Source organism: Garra rufa, chromosome 23 (assembly GCF_049309525.1).
Source record: "Garra rufa chromosome 23, GarRuf1.0, whole genome shotgun sequence".
In the NCBI taxonomy this organism is placed as follows: Eukaryota; Metazoa; Chordata; class Actinopteri; order Cypriniformes; family Cyprinidae; genus Garra; species Garra rufa.
This window is the reverse complement of record NC_133383.1, coordinates 14,025,511-14,051,075: the sequence shown is the minus strand read 5'-3', so window position 1 is coordinate 14,051,075 and position 25,565 is coordinate 14,025,511. Positions and strand designations below refer to the sequence as shown.

The 25,565-nt window shown below is 36.6% G+C and overlaps 1 protein-coding gene across 1 annotated transcript in view; it reads right to left on the bottom strand.

Annotated features, from left to right (window-relative positions):
• Window positions 1–1,111: 1,111 nt before the first annotated feature.
• The window catches only part of dclk1a (doublecortin-like kinase 1a), a 72,565-nt gene continuing 48,111 nt past the window's right edge, over window positions 1,112–25,565 (bottom strand). Inside the window, exons 5-16 of the mRNA XM_073829234.1 lie at window positions 21,920–22,129; window positions 20,700–20,794; window positions 14,361–14,445; window positions 11,048–11,223; window positions 10,540–10,659; window positions 8,880–9,026; window positions 7,765–7,898; window positions 7,559–7,636; window positions 7,143–7,239; window positions 5,622–5,702; window positions 5,391–5,504; window positions 1,112–2,338 (exon numbers count right to left, since the gene is read on the bottom strand). Coding sequence (XP_073685335.1) covers window positions 2,051–2,338; window positions 5,391–5,504; window positions 5,622–5,702; window positions 7,143–7,239; window positions 7,559–7,636; window positions 7,765–7,898; window positions 8,880–9,026; window positions 10,540–10,659; window positions 11,048–11,223; window positions 14,361–14,445; window positions 20,700–20,794; window positions 21,920–22,129 — 1,625 coding nt within the window. The 3' untranslated portion in view covers window positions 1,112–2,050. The remainder of the gene's footprint in view (window positions 2,339–5,390; window positions 5,505–5,621; window positions 5,703–7,142; window positions 7,240–7,558; window positions 7,637–7,764; window positions 7,899–8,879; window positions 9,027–10,539; window positions 10,660–11,047; window positions 11,224–14,360; window positions 14,446–20,699; window positions 20,795–21,919; window positions 22,130–25,565) is intronic.

Genomic DNA, 25,565 nt, shown 5'->3' with positions numbered 1-25,565 from the left:
CTACTCCCTTAGCGCGGTATATCCGTTGAAGTGGACTTCGCTGACAATAATCGCTCATTTGGAATGCCCTGGAACGTCATCAAAGCAAATCAACTGCAGGGTCACGCAGATTATGATTTAACATAAATAAATATTGTAATTTATTTTACTTTAAAATTTAAATACATATAAACGCATGTATCTAAAAAATATAGTCCAAATGTATATGTTTAGACCGTTAACAGATTAACAGATTTTTGTGGTCTTATCTCACGCACTTTTTTCCCCACACACAGCCTTTAACTATAACTATAACGTTAGTATTTAACTATCCTGTGGTAACATTAAATAAAACAAGACAGAGCTTCACCCCGCCAGTTTTACTTTCATTCATAAAATACAATATGCAAATGTAACATGAATCGCCATAACCATTCATAAACACTCTAATTTGTATAATAATAACAACATTTATTGCAACCGCTCCATTTCAGAGCCTTTAAAAAAAACTTCAACGGCTCTGCTCCATGGTTACTTCAAACTGGTGACGCGGTGCGCATTTACAGTTGGGTAGTTTTCCCCGTCCACTTCCTGTGAAGTGAAGTACTGATGTTCCCTTATTCCCTATGCCGTTCACAGTGCCCTTCGAACTGAACATGTTCACTCCCTTCGATTTGGAATCTCACTTAAGATGGCGGAATACCCTGTGAAGTCCACTTCGCAGTCCACTTACGGTCGAATGGAACGCACCTTAATATTTTATCTACCTAACCGGAAATGAAAGAACAAACATGAATGTTGTCAAGATTCTTGCTCCAGGTTCAGTTTGGCCAACCACAAACATCTTTGCAGTCTTCTCCTGGATTTGTTACAACTTTTGTCAGTCTGTAGTACTCCAAATGCTTTAAAACAGCCCAAAAGATGACAATAGTTCACCATTTTCAGCAGCAATAATTAGCAAATTATGCAAGTTTTGTTAGATTCAGTGGCATTGTTAACTGATTACTGGAATTTGAATGAACCTGCAGCTTGGCAGTATAGAGATGACTGATTGCGTGGTAATTAAATCCTAAATTGATAAATAGAAAGCCTGGGTTACTCAGCATCAATAAACAACGACAAAATGTGGTTAGAATATATTTTTTAATAAGATAATGTCTCAAATTATAATGTAAGAGCCACTCTGTATTCCATGCACTAATGAGAGAAGACAATGACACAGTAAGCAGGGCTATGAGTTACTAGAACACCTCTTACTGCACTTCAGAAACACTCAAGCCTAATCTGACCTCCTGACACTAACAGCAGCGCTTCTCATGACACAGAGGTACCACTGAATCAATGTCCCGCGTTCATGAAAAGAAATTTCTCAGACCGAACCGCTGGCATTTGTATTTCCAAGAGCTGACCCTGTATTAAGGAATGTTGCTTATGTCTTTCCCCACAATGCATTTGTGCTTATGTTCCATATACCTAAAAACTGCAAAAATGGTTAAATGTGACTTACATTGTCTAGTTAAGATAAAGAAATATATTGTCAATATCAAAATAATTGAAATTATATTATTTACACTGATTACAAAAAAAGGTCCCCATCTCGCGTATGAACAAAAGCTGTGCGACCACAATAGAAAGGAAATCCGCGTACGACTTGATCTCTGAAGAGGTATCGGCAATTCAAATAGTTTTCAGTCTGCTAAGAAAGGTTTTTAGGAACACGGGGTACTAATTTCCAAGAATCAAATTAGCTAAATGTCCTTACAGTTTTCTTTCTGAAACCTGTGAACAATACCGGACCCATAAAAACATCACATTTCTAAAGTGCTTCAACAGAAAAAGACATTTTTGAACTCGAATAAAAAAGAAAATGTATTTATTATGTATAAATAAATGAAAAGTTATTATAATGACCATAAATAAACAAGAAAACCCCTTCTTGACGGTCATCGTTTTCCCTGTGATCAGATTACAAAATGGTTCAGTTCATCAGTCCACTCGGCCGCGTTCCGAATCCTCATAAACCCTCCTTCTCATTTAGTGCCCTTTCCACTCGTTCCCTTCCCTTTCAATGCTAGAAAGGGGAGAAGAGGGAACGAACTGTCTCCGTGGAGCAGGCGGAAAAGTCTTCAGACTCGGGCGTGGTGGTGGCGGTGGCGTTGGTGGTAGAGGGATGTGGACTGGGGATGAGGGCCGGAGCGGGAAGTCCGCTGGGCGGCTGGGACAGGGGGTCGAGGTGCAGACTAGGAGTAAAGGCTGGGATGTGGAGGCTACAGGTCGGCTGGGTGGTCCAGGGAGCTGCGCTCACATTCTGGTGGCATCCTCGTCGGAGAATCTGCCTCTCCTTATCAAGAGCGGTGGTCTGATGAAAGAAGGGGGAGTTTTAGTCATGTGACAGAACATGTGCATGAGTGCAAAATAAAATACTCCAAATAAAGTCACTCCCAAAGGTCACCAAAAGACAATTTGGGGTAAAAAATATATACTCTACCAATCAGAAGATTTTTTATGTTTTTTTGTTTTTTTTTATTAGACTCTTCTGCTCACCAAGCCTGCATTTATTAGATCCAAAGTACAGCAAAAACTGTAAAATTATGAAATATTTTTCTATTTAAAATAATTGTGTATTTTAAATTTAAACATATTTAAAAATGTAATTTATTCCTGTGATTTCAAAGCTGATTTTTTTGCATCATTACTCCAGTCCTCCAGTCACATGACTCTTCAGAAATCATTCTATTCTGATTTTTCAAAAAAGAAAAAAATATTATGTTAAAAACAGCAGAGTAGATTTTTTTTTCTTTTGTGAATAGAAAGTTCAGAAGAGCAGCATTTATCTGAAATAGAAATCTTTTGTAACATTACAAATGTAAAAAAAAAAAATGTAAAATGTAAAATTCTATAATTTATTAAAAATATAATTTATTTTCCAAAAATAAAAAAATAAATTAACAATTTTACTGATTCCAAGCTTTTGAATGGTATAGTGTACATTCTTTTTATTTCAGATAAATGCTGATCTTTGGATCTTTCTATTCATCAAAGAATTAAAAAAAAATTACTCAACTGTTTTAAATATTAATGATAATAATAGTAAAGTTTTTTAACAGCAAATATTAAAATGATTATTAGTAAATATTAGAATGATTTCTGAAGGATCATGTGACACTGAAGACTGGAGTAACGGAAAAAAAAAATTCAAGTAGAAAACAGTTATTTTAAATAGTAAAAATATTTTACAATTTTGCTGTACTTTGAATCAAATAAATGCAGTCTTTAAAAAATTATTAAAAATCTTACCGTTCAAAAAATGTTGGCTCGTAGTTTACATATATTTAATTTAATTTAAAAAATGAATTATAATAATACCAATAAATTAAATGTAAATACACTACAGTTCAAAAGTTTGGTGTTCTACTTCAAGTTATGTTTTTGAAATAATTTTTATTAAAAAATAAATAAATACAAATTCAGTACTAACTCTAATACTATGAAATATGATTTAAAATAGCTATTTTCTATTTTAAATATTTTAAACTGTAACTTTCAGCATCATTACTCCAGTCTTCAGTGTCACATGATCCTTTAGAAATCGTTCAAATGTGCTGATTTGGTGCTGAATTTTTTTTTATTATTATCACTGCTAAAAAGATTAATAAATGCTAAAGTATTGTTCATTCTTAGTTCATCTTAACGAATGTAGTTAACTAATATTAACCAATGAACCTTATTGTAAAGCGTTACCATTTTCTCAGTATTCATTTGCATCCTTGCTTAAAAAAAAACTGAAAGAAAAAAAATGACTGACCCTAAGCTTGTGATTTGTAGTGTACATTTAAAGGAACCATATGTAAGAAATTTATGTCAGTTAATCATAAAATGGCCCTGACATGTCCCTAGACATTAAGAAATCATGTTCATTTCAAATACTTATATCACTGACAACAGTGGTCCGGCCAGGATATTGTCATTTAAAAGTGAGAGTTGCAGCCCTCAACTGATGTTATTGTTGTCGTTTTGTGTTTTGGTCTGAGGCTCCACCCCACAGCTATCTACCAATCACGAAGTCAGTAGAGTTTTGTGAGACGGGTTGCCAGCTAAGCTCTAGTTAGTTACAGCTGCTGCTAAGAACGAGTCGGATAAAACATGTATAAAGTTACGAAACCTAAAAGACCTCGTTATGAATCCGAAATACGTCGTGACAAAGTCCGAAATAAAACAAGGATTTGTATAGGAGATGCCTTTGAATGATGGAGACGGCTGAAAACGGAGAAGAATTTGAAAACAGACGCCAACGTTGCTAATTTTCTCCTTGACAGGTAAGATTCATCTATGTTTGGCTAACTTTGCTTCCGTACACAGTGGATTTTCCGCGGTCGCCCGTGCTAAATGCGTCCATAAAAAGCTTTATATCGCATCACTAGCAGGGTATGAGAACAATCTATGTTCCGACTGAAATGTGGTATTACAGTACATCTTTACGAAATATTTGGCTAATCGCCATCTGTAAATTTTTGCGATACATAATTACTTCGCAAAACATCTCTTGTGAAGCATAAACATTAACAGAAGAAAAACAAATGACTGTGTAAGACTCGTCACTTGCCATTGGAAGCTCCTTGTTGCAGCCTAGTCCTACAGCTTAGCTGGCAACCTCGAGTCAGGGGGCAGCGGGAGGGGATACACCGTTCTACAGTATTTTGAAAGTGATTGCAGTACCAGTTTTGGCCACAATCCTACATACGGTTCCTTTAATACTAATAAATATATATATTTAGTTTCTTCATTAAAAGTGAGTTTCTATTAAACAAATGGTGACACCTGTGGGATTGACTACTGAGCATTTTATTTCTGCACAATGTTGAGAAGCTGGTTAGAAGCAGGACAGTGACAGAAGCAGCACACTGAGGGAAAAGCACATAAAATATGCCAGTTGCCATGATGCAGAAGCACATGCACATTCTCTCCAGCTGGACTGAAGCCTTTCACACACAGGCAACATAAATGACCACAGCAGCCATAAGCAGGATTCGGTGCCCACATTGGGGTTCAACAAGACAGGGGCTAGCGTGCTGCAGTGGACACATGGCGTTACCTGATCCAAAACATGCCCGGGTTCTGATAGAAATCCAACGACCCTGATCTCTGGATGGAAAAGTCATGGTCGAGCTAAGCGAAGAGAAATCAGTGGAGCTCAGACAACGCTCAGAAAACACTCAAATCATCAGTTGAAATTTCATTTTAACTGTTCGTACAGAAAATCATTTCAAAGTGTTACAGTGTTTGAACTCTTTTTCCTCCCATAAAAGCTGTCCATCACACATGGTGTGTCTGGTACTCAGCTCACTGGCTCTTTAATGTTTATTTAGCGTCTGATTCTTAACTTCAGGCTTTGACAGTCAGTGTGGGCTTACCGTCATCACAGACACTCCCGGGGTGTTGTTGCTGGGCTTGGGCCCGGTGTTAAAGTGCTTCTTGATCTTTCCCGCCACTGACAGCTGGTGTTCGTTTTCTGACAGACCGTCATTCTGAAATAAAGCCATTGAAATGCAGCCTGTCAGTTACTGTAGTTACTAAACAAAGTACTAAGACTGTGTCAGTCCTATAATTTAGCAGTAAAGATATGTTCAGGTTGAATTACTCACAGTGACCCAGGGATGTTCCAGCACCTGCAGCGCTGTGTATCTCTGATCCACTTCCACTTGCAGCATAGACACTATCAGCTCCTGAGGAGACAAGGCGGGACAAAGAGAGTTAGTGCCAAACCCTAATGTCAATCTTGGCCTTCAATTGGTGAACACAATAACTTAAAGGGTCATGAAACCCCAAAACACTCCAAAACATTTTTTTTTTTTTTTATAAAAAAAAAAAGTATTACTGTTTAATAACAGTAGTATATAGGCTTTTTTAAACCAAAACTTGATTTAATTTTAAACATTTTAAATTTGAATTCTAAATTTAATTTCGAAATGATCATATTGTTAGTATAACCATATTATGTTGATTTTAAAAGCCCAAATATTTATTATCATACTATTTTTCTTTAAAAACAATTTTTTTATTACCGTAATTTTAGCTTTAAAAACCCACATATTATTTATCATATAATTTAGCTTAAAAAACACATTCTTTTGCTTTATTTATTATTATCATATTGTTTTGCTTTAGAAACCCAAATATTATTTAGTATCATATATATTTTTATTTAGAATTTTAAAAGCTTAAATATCATTTGTTATCATACTATTTTGCTTTAAAAAAACATAATTTTTGCGTTTAAAACACCACAAATTATTTGTCATATTATTTTGCTTTAAAAACCCACATATTATTTATTGTCATTTAATTTGAATTTAGATTTTATAAAGCCCAAATATATATATAATATAAATATATATATATAAATAATCTTACATTTTTGCTTTTAAAAAACACTTATTTATTATCATATTATTTAGCTTTGAAAACCCACATATCAAAGAATTAAAAAAAGAAAAACACACAATATTTAGCTTTATTTGTTATTATCATGTAATGTTGCTTTAGAAACCCAAAGATTTATCAACATATCATTTTTAATTAGATTTTAAAAAGTTTTTTTTTAAATATTATGTATTAACATACTTTTTTTTACATACTTTTATAAAACACTTATTATTTATTATCATATTTTGCTTTAAAACACACATATTTATCATGTAATTATTATTTTGATTTTAAAAAGATGGAATATTATTTATCATCATACTATTTTGCTTTTTTTTAAAAACATATTATTTTCATTATTTCTGCTTTTGAAACTTCACAAATTATTTATTGCTTTAAAACCCACATATTATTTATTATCATATCATTATCATATCATATCAATATATATATATATATATATATATTTTTTTTAAATAATTTTATTAAAATAACATTTATTATTATTTATAATTTTCATTTTTAAACAGCACATATTAGTATTTTTTCTTTAAATCCACATATTTATTATATTTATATTTATTAAGCCCAACTGTTATTTATTAGCATAGTTTTTGCTTTTGAAAAACAACACATATGACTTTTTTTTCTTAAAAAACCCCAGATATTATGTATTGTAAAATTGTTTTTTTTTTTAACATATATTTATTTATTTATTAATCCAGACATATTCCACTTACTTTGGCTGAGTCTGATACATTGTCCCAGTATGGAAGAGGGAATTCTAACTGTCCAAGTAGTATCTGGTCAAACAGAGCTTCTTGATCATCAGTGCTCCTGAAATAAAGAGTGCAACTTCGTATAAGCATCAACAGGGGGAGCTCGTTTCAATGCGTTCATTAACAGTACGACAAATAGCCACAGGGTGGCGCTGTAACATCTTACATAACCTTACAGCTTTGATTACATTACTCAAAGCTGTACTACATACACAGCTAAAATGTATTTAAGAATGAATCTTAGACATGTAGACCATTTTTCTACTGGATAAAATGATAATTTTCGACATTTTTAAAACGATTTTGAAAAGCAATATTTTTGGTATATGCAAAACCCTCTGACATAAATCATATTTTGTCATAAACATTAAACTTACCCACGAAATGGAGGAAATCCACAGAGGAGAATATATGTGATGACCCCAGCCGCCCAGATATCTACCTTAAGGCCATACCTAACAGCAAACAAAAGGTGTTGTTTTAGTACTAGATTTTATCCTAACATCACACGAGTCTGAAAAAAAAAAAAAAACTATAACACATTCAATGACCCAGATTTGTGCAAACGTGTTAAAATATTCACCCGGTCTCTGCGATAATCTCTGGTGCTACATATGTGGGTGTTCCACAGACAGTGTACAGGGGTCCATCTACCACAGTGGCCAAGCCAAAGTCGCCCAGCTTCAAGGATGTGCTTCCATCTTGATGCTCATACACCTGTGAATCGAAGCCAAAAACAACATTAGACCAAAAACAACCTAGTCTCCTCAAAGCAATCTGTGAAAATGACACATCCGGCTCTGAATTCCCAAGCTGAACGTGTCAAAAAATATGCACTGGCTTCAAATAAACAGATATTTGTGCATTTAATGTCTTTAACCTAAATTCCACGGATGCTAAAAAGAAACAGGAGCATTCTAAGCTTGGCCGGCTTTGTGTTTGCCGTTATATAATATGTAAAGTGATGCGTTTTGAAAAAGCCTGATTCTGCACTGCAAGGTGCATTTGACATGCATGCTTCCAGCCACAAGCGATTATCTTTGACACACAGAAAGCGAGCAAGCGCATATGTGAGCCAGCGCACAGTTTTTTCTAGCTCACTGGAGTGCGGTTGAGAAACAGACGGTTTTATTCACAGTTAGCAGGTCACATTTTCAATTATAAGACCTGCAGGATTTCTCGACAAATTCCCCAGATCACAAACAGGGCTTCATAAACAACATTTCCGTCTTGAATCAGCGGAGGAAGGGGCCACGTATGAGCCATTGATTCATAAATGATGTCTGGTAAAAGGTTCGTACTAGAGCAGCCTTGGAGAACAGTACAGTCTGTGATCTGTCAATGTGTGAGTCACATCTCAGTTCTTCCGCTGCAGAAGTGATATCACACGTATACAGTCAGTCAGTAGGTGGCTGGTCTAGACTCAGTCAAAGAGCTCGCAGCAATCATCTCTCTTTCTCCAAACACACTTGTATAGTTCCAGCCCACAAGACCTATGACTTTCATCCGTTCCTTTCCTTGGCACGTACACACAGGACCACACGGTTGTGGAGGCTGGTGATCAAACAGCGCCACTTTAGGATGCGATAAGTGTTGCGCTTGTACCTGTGACATGTGTCAGACATGTCAGGATGACTTTCTCTGAAGTACTTTTTGGAAAGGAAACAAAAAAGGAAGGATGGCGAGTTAATATCTTACCAAAAGGTTCTCTGGCTTGATGTCTCTGTGGACGATGTTAAGGCTGTGTAAGTACTTGATAGCATTGGCCAGGTTGTACAGCATGCCGCTGGCATCCCGCTCAGTGTATCTGTTGGCGGAGGTGATGGCATCAAAAAGATCTCCTCCCTAAAAATAAGAATTAAGATGCAAATAACAAAAAAAATGAGATATTTATATGAATTTAATATACATTGATTCTTATTAAAGCTACTAAAGATGTTCAGCCAAGAGAACTATGTGGTTCTCTCTTGTGTTTAAAGGATTTATTCACTCCTGATACTTTACTCACCCCCATGTCATCCAAGATGTTCATATCTTTCTTCACTCGAGAAAGAATTTTTGTTTGAGGAAGACATCCCATGATTTTTCTCTATATAGTGGATTTCAATGGGAGCCAACTGGTTGAAGGTCCAAATTGCAGTTTCAGTGCAGCTTCAAAGGGCTCTACACAATTCCAGCTGAGGAATAAGAGTCTTATCAAGTGAAACAATCTGTCATTTTCTAAAAAATAAAAAATGTATATACCTTTTAACCACAAATGCTTGTCTTTCACTAGCCATGTGATGCACGTCTGCAAATTTATGCACTATGTAATCATGTTGGAAAGGTCAAAAACTCCATCTCATTTTTATCCTCCAACATCAAAATCATCTGACATAATTTTTTTGAGCTTTTTTCGTAAAGTGCGTTTGACTTTCTTTGCACGCTTTGTAAACACTGTGTTGGTTCTCCCGCCAACGCGTGACCTTTCCAACGTGATTACATAATGCGTGAAGTTAAGCTAGTGCATTTCCGGTTAAAGGTATATCCTTTTTTTTTGTTAGAAAATGATCATTCGTTTCGCTAGACAAGGCCTTTACTCCTCGGCTGGGATCGTGTAGAGCCCTTTTAATGTGCATTGAAACTGTGTGCAATTTGGACCTTCAACGCGTTGATCACCATTGAAGTCCACTATATGGAGAAAAAGCCAGAATTTTTCCTCAAAAATCTTAATTTCTTTTTGACTGAGGAAAGAAAGACATAAACATCTTGGATGACATGGGGGTGTGTAAATTATCAGGACATTTTTCTGCACACTAGGTACAATAACTATGCAGTTTTAATAATCGTTCTAACTCTGTTACAGAGGGAGGTCCACATCACAGCTACAATGATAGCAATATCATCTTAGAACGAGCCTTAAGTGCTCTTTTTACATTCCACGATTCACAAAATACAGCAAAATATTGATGGATAGACACTTTCTATTGCCTTCCACCCAGCTGTAGTTTGAGGTATCTTTGACAACTAGAGCAATGTTTGTGAACAGAGTGGTTCCAGTGTTGGGTTTTGCTTCCAAGCAAGTTTTCTTGAGGTCAAGTTGTTTATACAAAGCAGGCAGAAAGTTCATGGTGGCCTGGTTTGCTGTTCACATGGCAGAAATCCCCTCAAAGAGTCGAGTAAGTGGAACAGCAGCTTAAAATAACGCTCAGTTCAACAGAGCCAGCACAACTGCACAGGGCAGCCATTACAAGGACCTACCAAGAGCTTCAAAATTCATTCAGATCTCCACAAGACGTATTAAACCCGTTGTGACTGGATTTTCGTTAATCTTTCTGTCTGCGTTTAAATGACAGTTTGCGCATGCTGTAGTACACACCTTGACAAGCTCCATGACCAGGTAGAGTTCACTGTAAGTGTCCATTTCCTCAATCAGCAACACAATGTTTGGATGTTTCACTCTTCTGAGGATAGCCACCTCATTCTGGATCATATGCTCCTGTGCAGGAGAAAAAGATTTAGAATAAAAATATATATGTGGACCATATATAAACCAGTCATAGGGGTCAATTTTTTGAAATTGAAAATCAAAATAAATAAGCTTTCCACTGATGTGTGGTTTGTTAGGATAGGGCAGTATTTGGCCGAGATACAGCTATTTGAAAATCTGGATTCTGAGGGTGCAAGTCATCTACATTAAGCTCTTATCCATGCGTATTACTAATCAAAAAGTTTTGATATACTTATGGTAGGAAATTTACAAAATATCTTCAATAATATTGATCATTTTGACCCATACAATGTATTTTTGGCTATTGCTACAAACATACCCGTGCTACTTATGACTAAAGAATTCTATTGACAATATCACAATGCTTCTATCTCACCTTTCCTCTGCATTTGCCTTTGTTGATGATCTTCAGAGCATACGCTCTGCTAGTCGAGTGCTCCACACATTCATGGACCACGGCAAAGTTCCCATCTCCGATCATTCGCCCCACTTTGTACCGATCTGAAATAGAGCTCGGGACTGTGGGTATCGGCGTCTCCTCCAAAGGCTCGGCTGCAGACGGCAAAGAAAAAAAATTAGAGCAAGACTGAGTGGGCCTCATTCAGAATCTGTTTTTATGACTGAAATCTCTGTAGGCAGTGGAGAAATTTGATTCTCAACCAACATTCCTAGTCTGAGAATCTCTTTGAATGCAGCTCAGAGAACAAGACGATAACCCTGCATTCGGTACACACCTCTGTGTACTGAAGGGATGCTTTCATTAGTACATTACAGTCAGCTACACCGTGTACACTGAAGTGGAAATAATTGTGTAATGATCATCTACGCAAAACCTTCAAATGAAGCGTTTGTTGATGACCTCCACTGCAGACACACTCTTGAGAACAACAACTTTACTTGGTGGCACTGAGCAACTATAAAGCTTCTTTGATTAACAAAGGGTCTTCTCATTAATAAATTCAAAACCTCCCGTATTTGCATAACATCAAAGAGTTGCATAGCTCTTTGGAAGAAAGTCTGAATGCAATTATAATGCATGGGTTTAGAAAAGGTCAAGTTACTGCAATGCCTAAACAGTAAATATAAAAATTGTTTTTGGTATGGTATAGTGAGGGAAAAAAAATATTTGATCCCCTGCTGATTTTGTAAGTTTGCCCACTGACAAAGAAATTATCGGTCTATAATTTTAATGGTAGGTTTATTTTTAACAGTGAGAGACAGAATAACAACAAAAAATCCAGAAAAACATATTTAAAAAAGTTATACATTGATTTGCATTTTAATGAGTGAAATAAATATTTGATCCCCTATCAATCAGAAAGATTTCTGGCTCCCGGGTGTCTTTTATACAGGTAACAAGCTGAGATTAGGAGCACTCTCTTAAAGGGGACGCTGAGGAATCAGCCCAGAACTACACAGGAGGATCTTGTCAATGATCTAAAGGCAGCTGGGACCATAGTCACCAAGAAAACAATTGGCAACACACTACGCCATGAAGGACTGAAATCCTGCAGCACCCGCAAGGTCCCTCTGCTCAAGAAAGCACATGTACAGGCCTCAATGAAGTTTGCCAATGAACAACTGAATGATTCAGAGGAGAACTGGGTGAAAGTGTTGTGGTCAGATGAGACCAAAATTGAGCTCTTTGGCATCAACTCAACTCGCCGCGTTTGGAGGAGAAGGAATGCTGCCTATGACCCCAAGAACACCATCCCCACCATCAAAAATGGAGGAAACATTATGTTTTGGGGGTGTTTTTCTGCTAAGGGGACAGGACAACTGCCCCACATCAAAGGAGCAATGGACAGGGCCATGGCACCATCTAATCTTAGCTGAGAACCTCCTTTCCTCAGTCAGGGTATTGAAAATGGGTTGTGGATGGGTATTCCAGCATCACAATGACCCAAAACACACGGCCAAGGCAACAAAGGAGTGGCTCAAGAAGAAGCACATTAAGGTACTGGAGTGGCCTTCCCAGTCCCCAAACCTTAATCCCATAGAAAATCTGTGGAGGGAGCTGAAGGTTTGAGTTGCCAAACTTCAGCCATGAAACCTTAATGACTTGGAGAGGATCTGCAAAGAGGAGTGGGACAAAATCCCCAAAATGTGTGCAAACCTGGTGGCCAACTACAAGAAACATATGACCTCTGTGATTGCCAACAAGGATTTTGCCACTAAATATTTATTTCACTCATTAAAATGCAAATCAATTTATAACTTTTTTGAAATTAATTTTTCTGGATTTTTTTGTTATTCTGTTTCTCACTGTCAGTGGGAAAACGTACAAAATCAGCAGGGGATCAAATATTTTTTTCCCCTCACTGTATTTGAAATAAAGCTGAAATAAAATATAAATATTAATTAAAATTTTAAATTTAAAGGATTAGTTCACTCCAGAATTAAAATTTCCTGATAATTTACTCACCACCATGTCATCCAAGATGTTCATGTCTTTCTTTCTTATGTCGAAAAGGAATGAAGGTTTTTGAGGAAAACAACCCAGGATTTTTCTCTATATACTGGACTTCAATAGGTATTCAATGCAGCTTCAAAGGGCTCTACACAATCCCAGCTAAGGAATAACTGTCCTATCTAGTGAAACAATTGTTCATTTTCTAAAAAAAAAAAAAAAAAATTTATTACTTTTTAACCACAAATGCTGATCGTGCACTAGTCACTACGTAGTCACATTGTGGAAGTACCGACCCAGTGTTTAAAAAGCAAATGTGCAAAGAAAGTCAAACACTATTTTTAAAAAAGGTAAAACAACGATGTCGGAGGATTTTAAAGTCGGAGGACACAATGAGATGGACTTTTTCACCCTACCCTATCTTTTCAAACCAAAGCACAAAGACGAAGAATTTACCACGCATGACCTTTCCAATGTGATTACGTAATGCATGGTGTTGTTTTTTTTTTTTTTTAGAAAATGACAGATCGTTTCTAGATAAGACCCTTATTCCTCGGCTGGGAGAGTGCTTGGCTCCCATTAGTCTCAGCCTCAGGCGTCACGCCCACGGAACGTTGGCTAAACGTCTGATGCATATGGTAAACTTAACTGGAAACACTTCAGGAATGTCGAAGTCATGATCTGATTAGTTGAATTTGATCGGATTTCCGGAACATGCGAGTGTCACGTTTATTTTCTGTCTGCCGGGAAACAAAGCGCAGACTGATTTACTCGCGTTTTGCTAAAAGGTGCTTATGCAGACGCCGTTGTTGTTAAACACATTTGCGACGTTCGCGAACAAATTACTGACTTACTGCTTGTTCTCCCTCTTCTTCGTTAACTTTCAATGCTGGTTATTTCAATGACTGACTTGTTGCATGCCAGTCTGTTGTTGTGGGGGCAATTGTTTCACTAGATGCTGAACGAAACGAACTGTGATTGGTTGTTTGACATGTCGGTCAAACGGACTTATGGGCGGGCCTTGGCCAATTAAAGCTGCCATGAATTCCAGACCTTCAGCCGTCATTCTGAAGGTCTGGCTACGCGAGACTAGGCTCCCATTGAAGTCTACAATATGGAGAAAAAAACATTTTCGACTGAAGAAAGAAAGACACGAACATCTTGGATGACATGGGGGTGAGTAAATTATCAGGAAATTTAAATTTAGGAGTGAACTAATCCTTTTAAAAAATTAAACAAGTTGAAGTACTAAAATTAATTTCTTTGCTTGATTTCTTACCATCACTCACGGGCCCTTCCTCCTCATCCATACTGCAGACTTTGGTAGAGGCCAGAGACAAAGAGGAACCGCTGTGCTGGGATCCCTGTGAGGAAAAGAACATCCAATTAAACCAGAAACATAACTCCAAAAACCACCGACAACCACCTAACTAAAAAAAAAATAAATACCAACACTAAGAAGCAGCTCACTGGGCTATTCCATCTTTCTACCTGTGCTGGATATCCTCAAGCTGCCCCCGCGCACTATTCCCATCAGGACGGTCGGCACGCTCGGGACCCAATCCTCATTCTCACTTTTAAACACAGCACAGTGTTAGGATAAAGCCAGTTATATGTGTTTCTTGCTGGTTGCCATGGCAGCAGCAAGTGTGAGCGAAGTTACTGGCTGTGCTGTAAATTGGTTTTCGCTCCCGGTTGCCGCCAGTCAGGGTGCAGGGACCCTTTCAGGTCCACGTGGAGAGTAATTGGAATAATGTCTCCAGGAGCACCGCACTCTCCCGGAACTCAAATGGATTTGATTGGACGGCAGCGGCGTGCTACAACGGCCCCGGACGCACCTCCGCGGGGCTGCTAATGGCGCGAACAAAGCACAAATCCGCCGAGACGAAACAGTGGACGGGTCATGGCGGGTCAGCACTCCTACACGCACTGTCTGATAATGGTGGTTTGAGTGGATGCATATGAGACGGCCAAGGTAGGGTTGTTTAAGTGTCATCAGAAACAGTTCTGACTCGAGAGTGTGTGTGTGCTTCCGCATCCTTTTTCTATTTCATTCAGATCACAGTTTGTCCTGGCGCTATCAAAACTCTTGTTACCATGGAAACTGTTGGAGTGTACTAATAATATTTTCCCTCTGCGAGACAGGAAGCAGCCAGAGACAAGACCATATAAGGCATCTTCCTGTTTCCTGGCTGAATGCTAGGTCAAATCACTCCAAACAGGCTGGATTTGTGTGTTCTTTCTTAGAACCGGAAAGAAACTGAATAAACCGTGCTGTAAGTATTTATTATTTTCTACTGATCATGTGTAAATCCATGTGTGCACATGCCAATCTAAGTACTCAGTTGCATAACAGTCTGTTATTCAGCATCTGTGCAATTATGATTCTGATAGCGCAAATTTACCCCTAATGTAGTGTCGTAGGAACACTTAATCAAATCAGGCTCAGTATCAATAACAATGACGCATTATTACATTTTAAGGTCACTCTTGTCATTTTAGACTAATTGCATAATGGCTTGAATGACTGATTTAATGCCTGAGATAATTTTGTTTAGTGGAGATCGTGATGCCATGGGGAAATTTAATCCAGCGGCCAGACAGGATCCCGCTGTTTTCATCAGAGATTTTGGGGAATAGCTGTAGAGCTGCAACTCCATTAAGACCAATGTGAGAAAATCTCACAAGAGTCACTTCAGGATATTTGGTAATTACACCTCATCTAATTCCATGACCGGCTGCATTAATTTGTTTTTAAAATCATTAACGCTAACGATTGTGCAGTGCAAAATAAAAAATGTTTTGGCATCCGCATAGTCTGGGACAAACAACTGGCCCAAATAAACAGAAGAGGACTCGAAAGATTTTGTAAAGAACACCCGGTTGAGTTCGTACTAGATAAAGAGACGTACTGTTTAATGTATTTAGCATTTTCAATCATACGTACATGATGGAACCGCTGACATGCTTTATGGCAAATAAACATTATTTCAAGACAACGGATGAAAAATAATAACCAGAAAATGACACAGTATTTTCTTTCTAAACATAAAAACAACTACAAAAAATAGATTGTGATACAAAACTAATACAAAAACAACTACATGATTGACAATGGCTTTAAAACAAATATACAGGACAATATAACTGAGCAGAGTCCAAACCAAAAAGGTGAAAACAGCAAAACAATGAAAACCAATGGAACACAAGAGGAGTGAAACGTCTTGGCAAGACAAAGTATCATACAGAATACAAGGTATCTATTTTTTGAATACACTACCAGTCAAAAGATTTTGAACAGTAAGATTATTAATGTTTTTTAAAGAAGTCTCTTCTGCTCACTTTTTTTTGGCTGTTTCCAATATAATAATAATTATAATAAACATTTTTTGAGCAGCAAATCAGAGTATTAGACTGATTTCTAATATTGTGACTGGAGTAATGATGCTAAAAATCCAGCTTTGAAATCACAGGAATAAATTACATTTTAAAATATATTCAAATAGAAAATAGTTGTTTTAAATAGGAAAAATATTTCAAAATTTGTACAGTTTTTACTGTACTTTGGATCAAATAAATACAGGCTTGGTGAGCAGAAGAGACTTCTTTAAAAAAACTTTAAAAATCTTCCTATTCAAAAACTTTTGACTGGTAGTGTAGCTCACTCAAAAATGAAAAACTAAAACTATGAAAAACTGCATGTTTTGCAAAATTGCTCTTTTTCTGTTTCACAAAAGAATAGGTTTGGAATGACATGAGGGTGAGTAAATGATGACAGAATTTTCATTTTTGGGTGAACTATCATTGTGAACATCATGTACAAGAAACAGAAACACAAGTACATGCGAAAAATCCAATCCATCATACTTGGAAGACGCTAAAATTCATTTTTAAATCAATGTTCATGGATTGAATGAAAACACACATGCACACAAACACAATGTCATTTAAACAGCGGAAAAGTAAAAATACATGTGTGAAAACGCCAAAGGAAAATGTGAAGAGCATGCAACCCAACAGACAGTTTGAGGAACATCATTTAATGGAGATGATGAAGAATGTGTTTTTATGAAATGTAAATGCTAAATGCTTAATGATAAACTACTACCTCAAATCCAACTAAAACGAGTTGCATTTTCAATTCACTTCTCAACAGCACTCAACTCAGAATAGAGACAGGTGTGATGCTGAGCTTGATGGCCTTACTTTTCATGTTATGCAACACATAAAACTCTCATCCTACCTAGTTAACCATCCATAAAAAACACAACGAAGAAGAAAATGCACATTTAATCTCACAACTAACGTCATTACCTCGACTCATCCTTGTTTGGCCAGATTGAGATGGATTAGCAGACTTGGAAACAAATCCTGACATCCCTATTTTATGTTTTGACACAGATTAAAAATGTATTTGCTGCCATAGCATCAAATGCATATGTGTTCCATATTTTTCCCCAGAGGAAAGGAAATCTCATGGAAAGACAGAGATGATGGAGGGGATATGCCTGAGGACACAGAGGCCGCTCGCGCACACACACACACACACACACACACACACACATAATCCCAGTATGGATCCAGCACTCTTGTGAAGCTCGTTTCTGAAAATGGGTCATGCGTTGAATTTAATTCACAGCCAGGACTTGAGCGGTAAAGCAAATTAATAATAAATCAGTAGTAATGATCAGTGTTTAAATCATTCACTTGGAAAGAGTAAGGTCATTTAAAACCGCAGTATAAACTATCAGAGATAGGTAATCTTTTGGAACATATTGCTATTGCTGTAATCACACACATTAGCAATGTATTAGTGCACGCTGCAAACTAATTGACTAACCAAGCCACAAAGCCGCAGTAACAACTCAAAGACTCATATAAATTCATAAGCCTGATAAAGAAATGCCTGCTTCGTCGGAAGCATTTGCAGAGAACATTCAGTTCCTTTGCATTTGTATCATATTTATGTAAATGTTTTTTCTCCTTGCTTCATTCACAGAACTCCACTGGGGAGTTTTCAAAGCCTGACCCACTTATGCAGGAGATGGTTGTAAAGACGCTGAGATGCGTCTCTGCTTTGGGCAGATCTGACTGTCCCAAATTCTCATTCTGCAACAGCAATGAGCTGAGAGCAAAGCCATCTGACAGAATCAAACCGCAGAGAGATCATCCGACTTCAAGAGCTCAGGCTGCGGTGCGAGATAAGTGAAAGGATGATGGGAATCTGAGAGTCTTTGCTGGTGGGTGGAGGGCGAACACAAAGTGCTCGGCGTCTCTTGTCTCTCAGCCGGCACGTCGACCGAATCGCATTCAGAATCATTAAAAGTCAGACTCGTCCTCAAGAGGAAGTTTAGACACTTCTAATGCAATCTGGAACAGTTTAGAAAATACAAAGTTGAACATGACTTTACTTTCTCTCAGAGGTGCAGTCAATTGCATTGCTTTTAACGTCGTACAAAAGCAATGCGATTTAAGGTCAGTGAAGCTCCTGGCCAACAGTTTCTGATTAATCTATTTCGGGTCAATATCAGCACGTGATTTGGCTGGCTATAAAACAGCACTTTAACTGCCTGCAGCTGAATTTTGATGTGTCCCAAAAGCTCAACGTTTTGAACAGTTGGAGTGCAATATCCTCAGTGATTGAATGCTCTAGTGCATTTTATTCATGGAGAACTAAGAAAGCGAAATAGACAGACACTCAGAAAGAATGGAAGACAGAGAGACTCTTGACTCTTCAGAGAGAGTAATCTCTTAAGGTTTAAGGCTCAGATTATAACCTAAGAGAAACTCTGGACTGGAAAGGAGAAGTTTCTACTGCATTAAACCTCTGCGTTAGTCTATCAACTGCAGGATTAGAGACCGTTAGACCGTACACAAACTTTCCTCAGAAACTAAATAGTAGCCGAGCTTCCATCCAAAGTTGCGCAAAATTGGAATAGCGCATAAAACATTTGCGAATAAGCACCTGATAAACTGGCACTAATTATCACTAAGAAAAGTAGGAGAAGCCACTGAATATAATCATTTTTATATATAATAAATTACTTGCGCCCCAAAGAGAGCAGATGAAACACAATAAATGCGATCATTGCTTTCGGATGCCAGCTGTTTGGGAACACTGTTGTGTAAGACAGTTCTGGGAAGCAATTATACAAAAAAATACTTTGACGACAGACTTTGCTCAGACATCATAGCGCAATCACATGAATTTTTGGTGCACGTTGAGGAATTTATTCGCAAAATGTGTTTCTATCTCCTATTATTCACGTTAACCATTTTTCGCACAAGTCAAAAAGCACCTCAAATAAGCGTAAATTTCTTTTTTCTAATTTCGGCGTTTATATCACTTGTTTCTGATGCGATACTTCAAATGCGCATAAAAACAGGGTGATGGACACATAGCTAGTTATGTTTTTTTTTCATGGAAAAAAAGTGAAACAAAATAAACACTTCCTGGTGAGTTGCATGCTCTTTCAACAGCATGTTTCATGCCATTTTTCTTTCTCAATCAGGGTCCAAAATTAGCGCTCGCCAAGCACCATATGTGAGAAAAAAAACTTATTTTGGTGAGTATATAAAACATTATTCGCACTTTCAGGTAATGTTATTAGAAACTGCAGTATTGTACATAATTTATATGTATAGTCATATCCTCACTGATGTAAGTGATGTGCGCGAATCAGTTATATAAATATATATGAATTGTCTATTAAAAATAGTGCATGTCTTCAGATGACTTGCATTTCAGTGAAAAACTTTAGAAAATGTGGTGAGGAATATAAAAAAAAAATCTACAAATAAATATACTTTTTTTTAATCTAAATTTCCTTTGTTTTCAGGTGCTACAGAAACATTACCTTATATATGTGACGCTGGACCACAAAACCAGTCTTAAGTAGCATGGGTATATTAAAAAATACATTGTATGGTTCAAAATTATTGATTTTTCTTTTATGCCAAAAATCATTAGGTTATTAAGTAAAGATAATTATCTATGAAGATATTTTGTAAATTTCTTATCATAAATATATCAAAAGTTAATTTCTGATTAGTAATATGCATCGCTAAGAATATTTAGATTTTTTTGCACTCCAAAGTTTAAAAAATAGTTGTATCTTGGACCAAATATTGTCCTTAATGGCAAATGTTAATTTTGGACCCCTGTTTCAATGTAACTTCAATATTACTGCTCTACTACAAGCAGAAGTCATTCCATGGCTGACTCTAGTGGTCTTTCACTCTTAACTCTGATGATGAAATGTGAGACTCAGAAAGTAGTGGCCCAGACTAAGGATTGACTGTGGCCATTTTGAAGAAGTGGGGAAGTTAAGCTGTGCTGTCAATGATGGCCTTGTCCATTTCCTGAGAACATAGAAGTAGCGCATTATATAGAGCTCGAGATGGCGGAGGAGGGCAATAGAATGTTCTATCTAAGTGGAGAAGGATCTGGACACTCAAAATCACACAATATACTGGATAAAAACTACAGAAATTACACAATAGAACTGGGTTTAGATGATGGATGATATCAAATGCACCGGGTGGACAGTAGAAGATCTGAGGTTTATGTTTGGGCAGGTGGCCTGTGTGTGAGATTGATGAGAGAAAGTTGTCTTACCCTGCGCTTCTTCAAGCTCCCCGGGCTGGTTGGAGATGGACTAGGCGATTTTGCAGAATGGGGTGTCGACAGCTGACTGGCTGGGGTCCCATTCACTACAAAGAAAAAGTGGAAAAACATCTGAGTTCACTAAAAAAAAAAAAAAAAGTGTACGAAGTTTGTGAATGAACCTCAGCAAATATTTCAAGAGGCCCCAGGAGGCTGCCAGTGCTCTTATATTCAAAGAGTGCGCTTTTCAAAAGCCTGTCTGTGAGTAAGAAGAGAAGAAATCGCCCACACAGCTGCTCCTGCATCCCACACTCGCATCCCTAAACAAATCCTCTTCGGATAGAGCACCACACACCCAGTGGCACAAATCCCTCCATTCCACCTCACATCTTCCAAGGCCCATCAGTCATGGTATGACTGCACTGGCACACCACTGAAAAGACCCAAACTCTCAGTCAACACCAGACTGATTCATATTCATAGGCGACTGCCTGTATTTGCTGATACAGATTAGGAATTATCCCCTGCCAGTATTACACTCATATGTTACAGTGTTAGCAGTATACAAAAAAATGAAACATCCATCAGCAAAACACTGATTCTAATTCACTTTTAAAAACAGCAGCAATGAGCATATGAATGATTATAAAAGGTCAATGCTTGTAGTGAAGTTATAACAGAAATAAACCAATGTGTTTTATTACTGCAATGAATTTCTCAAAACAATTATTAAAATTATAATTTTAAAAATAAATTAAAAATTATATAAAATTATTAAAATATTAAATATGAACTAGGCCAAAGTAATTTTGTCAAAGGCTACTGTTAATAATGCTTAAGATGGCATGAGGAATGACAGAAAAATTATTTTGGAGAACTGAATTTAATTACCTCAATAATTTAATGTACAGCGTGTTACAACCCATCCTGGTTCATTAATTTACCCCGACAGTGATAAATTGTAGACTGTTTTATTTTGTAGCAGGGAATATCATATTAAAGTTTAAGACACATACCGTAAAAAATCAGTTAAAGATGTTAATAACAAATCCTAAAAAGACGAACTAAATTAGAAATTAATAACCTACTGATTCACGTATAAACACACAATCCTTCTAGCGTCAAATCCAACTGAATAAACATCACTGGTAAACTCCGTCGTAAAAAAAAAAAAAAAGTAAAAGCCAGCTTCCTATGTATCCGCAAAAGAGCAGTGAATCCGCCTCTCCTACCTTCGTATTGCAGCATCTTGAGACACAGTGCTATTCCAGGTGGCAGAAAGCAGCAGCACTCGCTGAGCGCGGATTCCAATGAATGGAGCAGCGGAGAGCAGAGCAGAGTACAGAGCGTGAGCCGCCGCTCGCTCATTGGCTCGCCGTCTGCCTGCGTAGCTGTGACGCGCGGCCGGACAGTGCGGTATGGTAGTGGGAGGCGTGCTTGGGCTGAGGTAATGGTGGAAACGGGCTGAATCTTCTCACCGACAGACCTTTAATGGCACTCGAACCACGGCCAAATACAAAACATAAACACTGCCGTATTTTAACATGAGACAGTGATTTCTAAGGTCTCGCTCCTTATGTCTAGTGAACAAAAATATACTAAATGACCATTTAACATTATTTGATCTTAGGTAATTATTTATTCATTAATTCAGTATTATTTGTTCTCAGGCATTTATTTAATTAGTTATTCATTCATTTATTTTGTTTCTGAATAACAGCTAGCAGGCGTACATTAACCGTTTTAAAAGCGCTTCTTCATAAAAGCAATTTGTCAGCACGACCCTGTGTGATCTGTATGGTGTTTACAGGAAACAGACGAAGATCAATTATAGTTTTTTGATGTCAATACTTTTAGCGTTCGCTCTGTTATTGCTGAACGTGACTGAATCTAAATCTAGCTCCCTGCCAATAACAACATCAACAAAAGAAAGAAAGAAAGAAAGAAAGATAACTGTTCAGTTTGAGAGATTTTGAGTTGTCTGAGTTCTCTCCAAAACACTGAGAATTATTAAGTGTTTACATTTTATTACATTAATATCCACCTTATTTTTCAATGCGCGAATATGCGAGGCTTCCGGTTCATTAGCCGCCATAGGAAAATCACTAGAAAAATAACAGTAAAAGGTAAAACTGTTTGCACTACAAACCAGTGTGTTCAGCATTTTAGTGCTACGTGCCAAAAAAATCTAAGATTAAGACATTAAATTCATAATATTTCAAAAATGAAGTCGAAATTCTGAGAATAAATAAAAAATATTATGAGATTGAAGTTGTAATATTTTGAGAATAAATTTAAAATATTACGAGAATAAAGTCGAAATATTTCGAGAATAAAGTCGAAATTACGAGAATAAAGTCAAAATTATGATAATAAAGTCGAAGTGTTTTGAGAATAAACTCGAAATATTACGGAAATAAAGTTGAAATATTTTGAGGATAAAGTCGAAATTACCAGAATAAGGTCAAAATGTTTCAAAGAATAAAGTCAAAATTACGATAATAAAGTCGAAGTGTTTTGAGAATAAAGTTGAAATTTGGAATTGGAATAAAGTTTGAAAATTTGTCCTACCACATTAAAAAGCGTGACATTTTTTTATTATTGCATAACACATTGTTTGTATTCCACTATAAAACTGACAGATTTTAAAGCTAAGACTTTGTTTTATATTAAAAGTACCAAAAGCATAAAGCTTATTGCTATTATTGGGTGGGTGGAATCGAAGACATGAAATATTATTTACAAGCATACTGTCCCTGCGAGTATAACACATGGTATGATTTCTGCTATTAATCCCACATATATTCAAATAAATTCCGGTGGTCTAGCAACTTCTCCCGCTGCTTCCAATCCGGGCCATTTGCATGTGCAGGCTCTCAAAATATAACTTTAATTGCTACGACTGAACTCTTGTAATTTCGACTTTATTCTCGAAACATTTCGACTTTATTCTTGAAACATTTCAAATTTATTCTCTACACACTTCAAATTTATTCTCGAAACATTTCAACTTTATTCTTGAATTTTTTTTACTTTATTCTCTAAACATTTCAACTATATTCTCAAAACATTTTAATTTTATTCTTGAAACATTTCGACTTTATTCTCAAAATTAAGACTTTATTCTCAAAACATTTCGACTTTATTTCTTGAAACATTTCGACTTTATTCTCAAAACATTTCGACTTTATTCTCAAAACATTTCGACTTTATTCTCAAAACAATTTTAACTTTATTCTAATAACATTTCGATTTAATTCTTGTAATATTAAGACTTTAATCTCATAATATTATGACTTCAATCTCGTAATCTTAGTTTTTTTTTTTTTTTTTACCATGGCACTAGAATGCCATTGTAGCTCATAATTAAGGTAATACATTAAAATAATATAGTAAGACAAACTAATTTGCAATATCAAGCAGCAAAACAAGCTGTTTTGTACAGCTAAAAATAGCTAGACACCGAAAGCCAGACACATTAAAGTTACAAATTGCTGTGCCCGCTTTTATGGGAAAAATAGGGTGGATACTTGTAAGGTTAAAATTGTGAACATTTTCCTCATACATATACTGAAACATGTCTTAAATCTACTCTGTCACTATCTAAAGGCCTCAAAATCATCCAAACCATTTTGTTTTAAATATCAAGAGGTTTGTATGAGGACCAAATTTTTAGCTCCTTATAAAAACCACTTAATATATGAGATGCCCTCACTAATATGTGAAACTGATGTGTATGTATGTGTATGTGTGTGTGTTTGTCAGACTAGGGGGAAGAAGTACATTCATTAGCACCATCTGTGGTGCTTCATTAATTTGATGCGAGTGATGCTTCACAGACAGACTCATCACTGTTTTATTTTGGGGTTAGTTCTTCAACATGTTCTTGAAGTACCCTGTCAGAAATAGCAACAAGCTGAGCCACCCCCTCAGTCAAGCCTTCCAAATATCCTTAAACCCCTTTTGGGGAGATTACAGAACATGTAAAGTAAGGACACAGAATATTCAAAACTGGATTGGGTGGAACCAGGGTCAGAAATGAAAATGTCCATTAAAGGGATAGTTCACCCAAAAAAGAAAATTCTGTCATTGATTACTCACCCACATGTCGTTACAAACCCGTAAGACCTTTGTTCATCTTTAGAACACAAATTAAGGTATTTTTGATGAAATTCGAAAGCTTTCCGACCCTCCATACATCGTTAAAATGGTCCACGTGACATCAGGGATTCAACTGTAATTTTACGAAGCTACAAGAATACTTTTTTTGTGCAAAGAAAGCCAAAATAACGACTTTATTCAACAATTCTTCTCCTCCGCGTCACCCTAGGTGCTATTATGGAGAGTACCATGATGCAAGACAAGAACTTTCATTAATATGTTTATTACTTTTTACGAATTGGAAAATGAAGACTTCACATTGGTTATTTCAGTAGCATGAAAAACAAAACAGTCTTTCAAACTGGGAACAAATTTTATTAAAGAAAGCAAGCAAAAGAACACTGAAGCAGTCCAAGATTTCAGTCTAACATGAGTTATGCACTTTTGCAAAAAACTTAAGCAAATCTATTGTAAATTTAATGCTGCAATCAACACTTTCACATTTCACCTAAATTGTGAAAACCATAATAGATCTAGCTTAATTCTGCAGGGGCATTTTTGAATTTGGGGGGCATTTTTGTTCATGTTGGCTGCATTATTGCTTTAAATATTCCTCATATTATCACACCCTGAATAATAACAGATGATAATGAGCATAAGAAGGTTTGACAGCTCAAACATACATCCATTTTGATGACTGCAAGTAATTGAGCATCCCATAACCAAACCTGAGGTTGAATCTATTCCCCACTCCCTTCATAAATACACAAACAAACG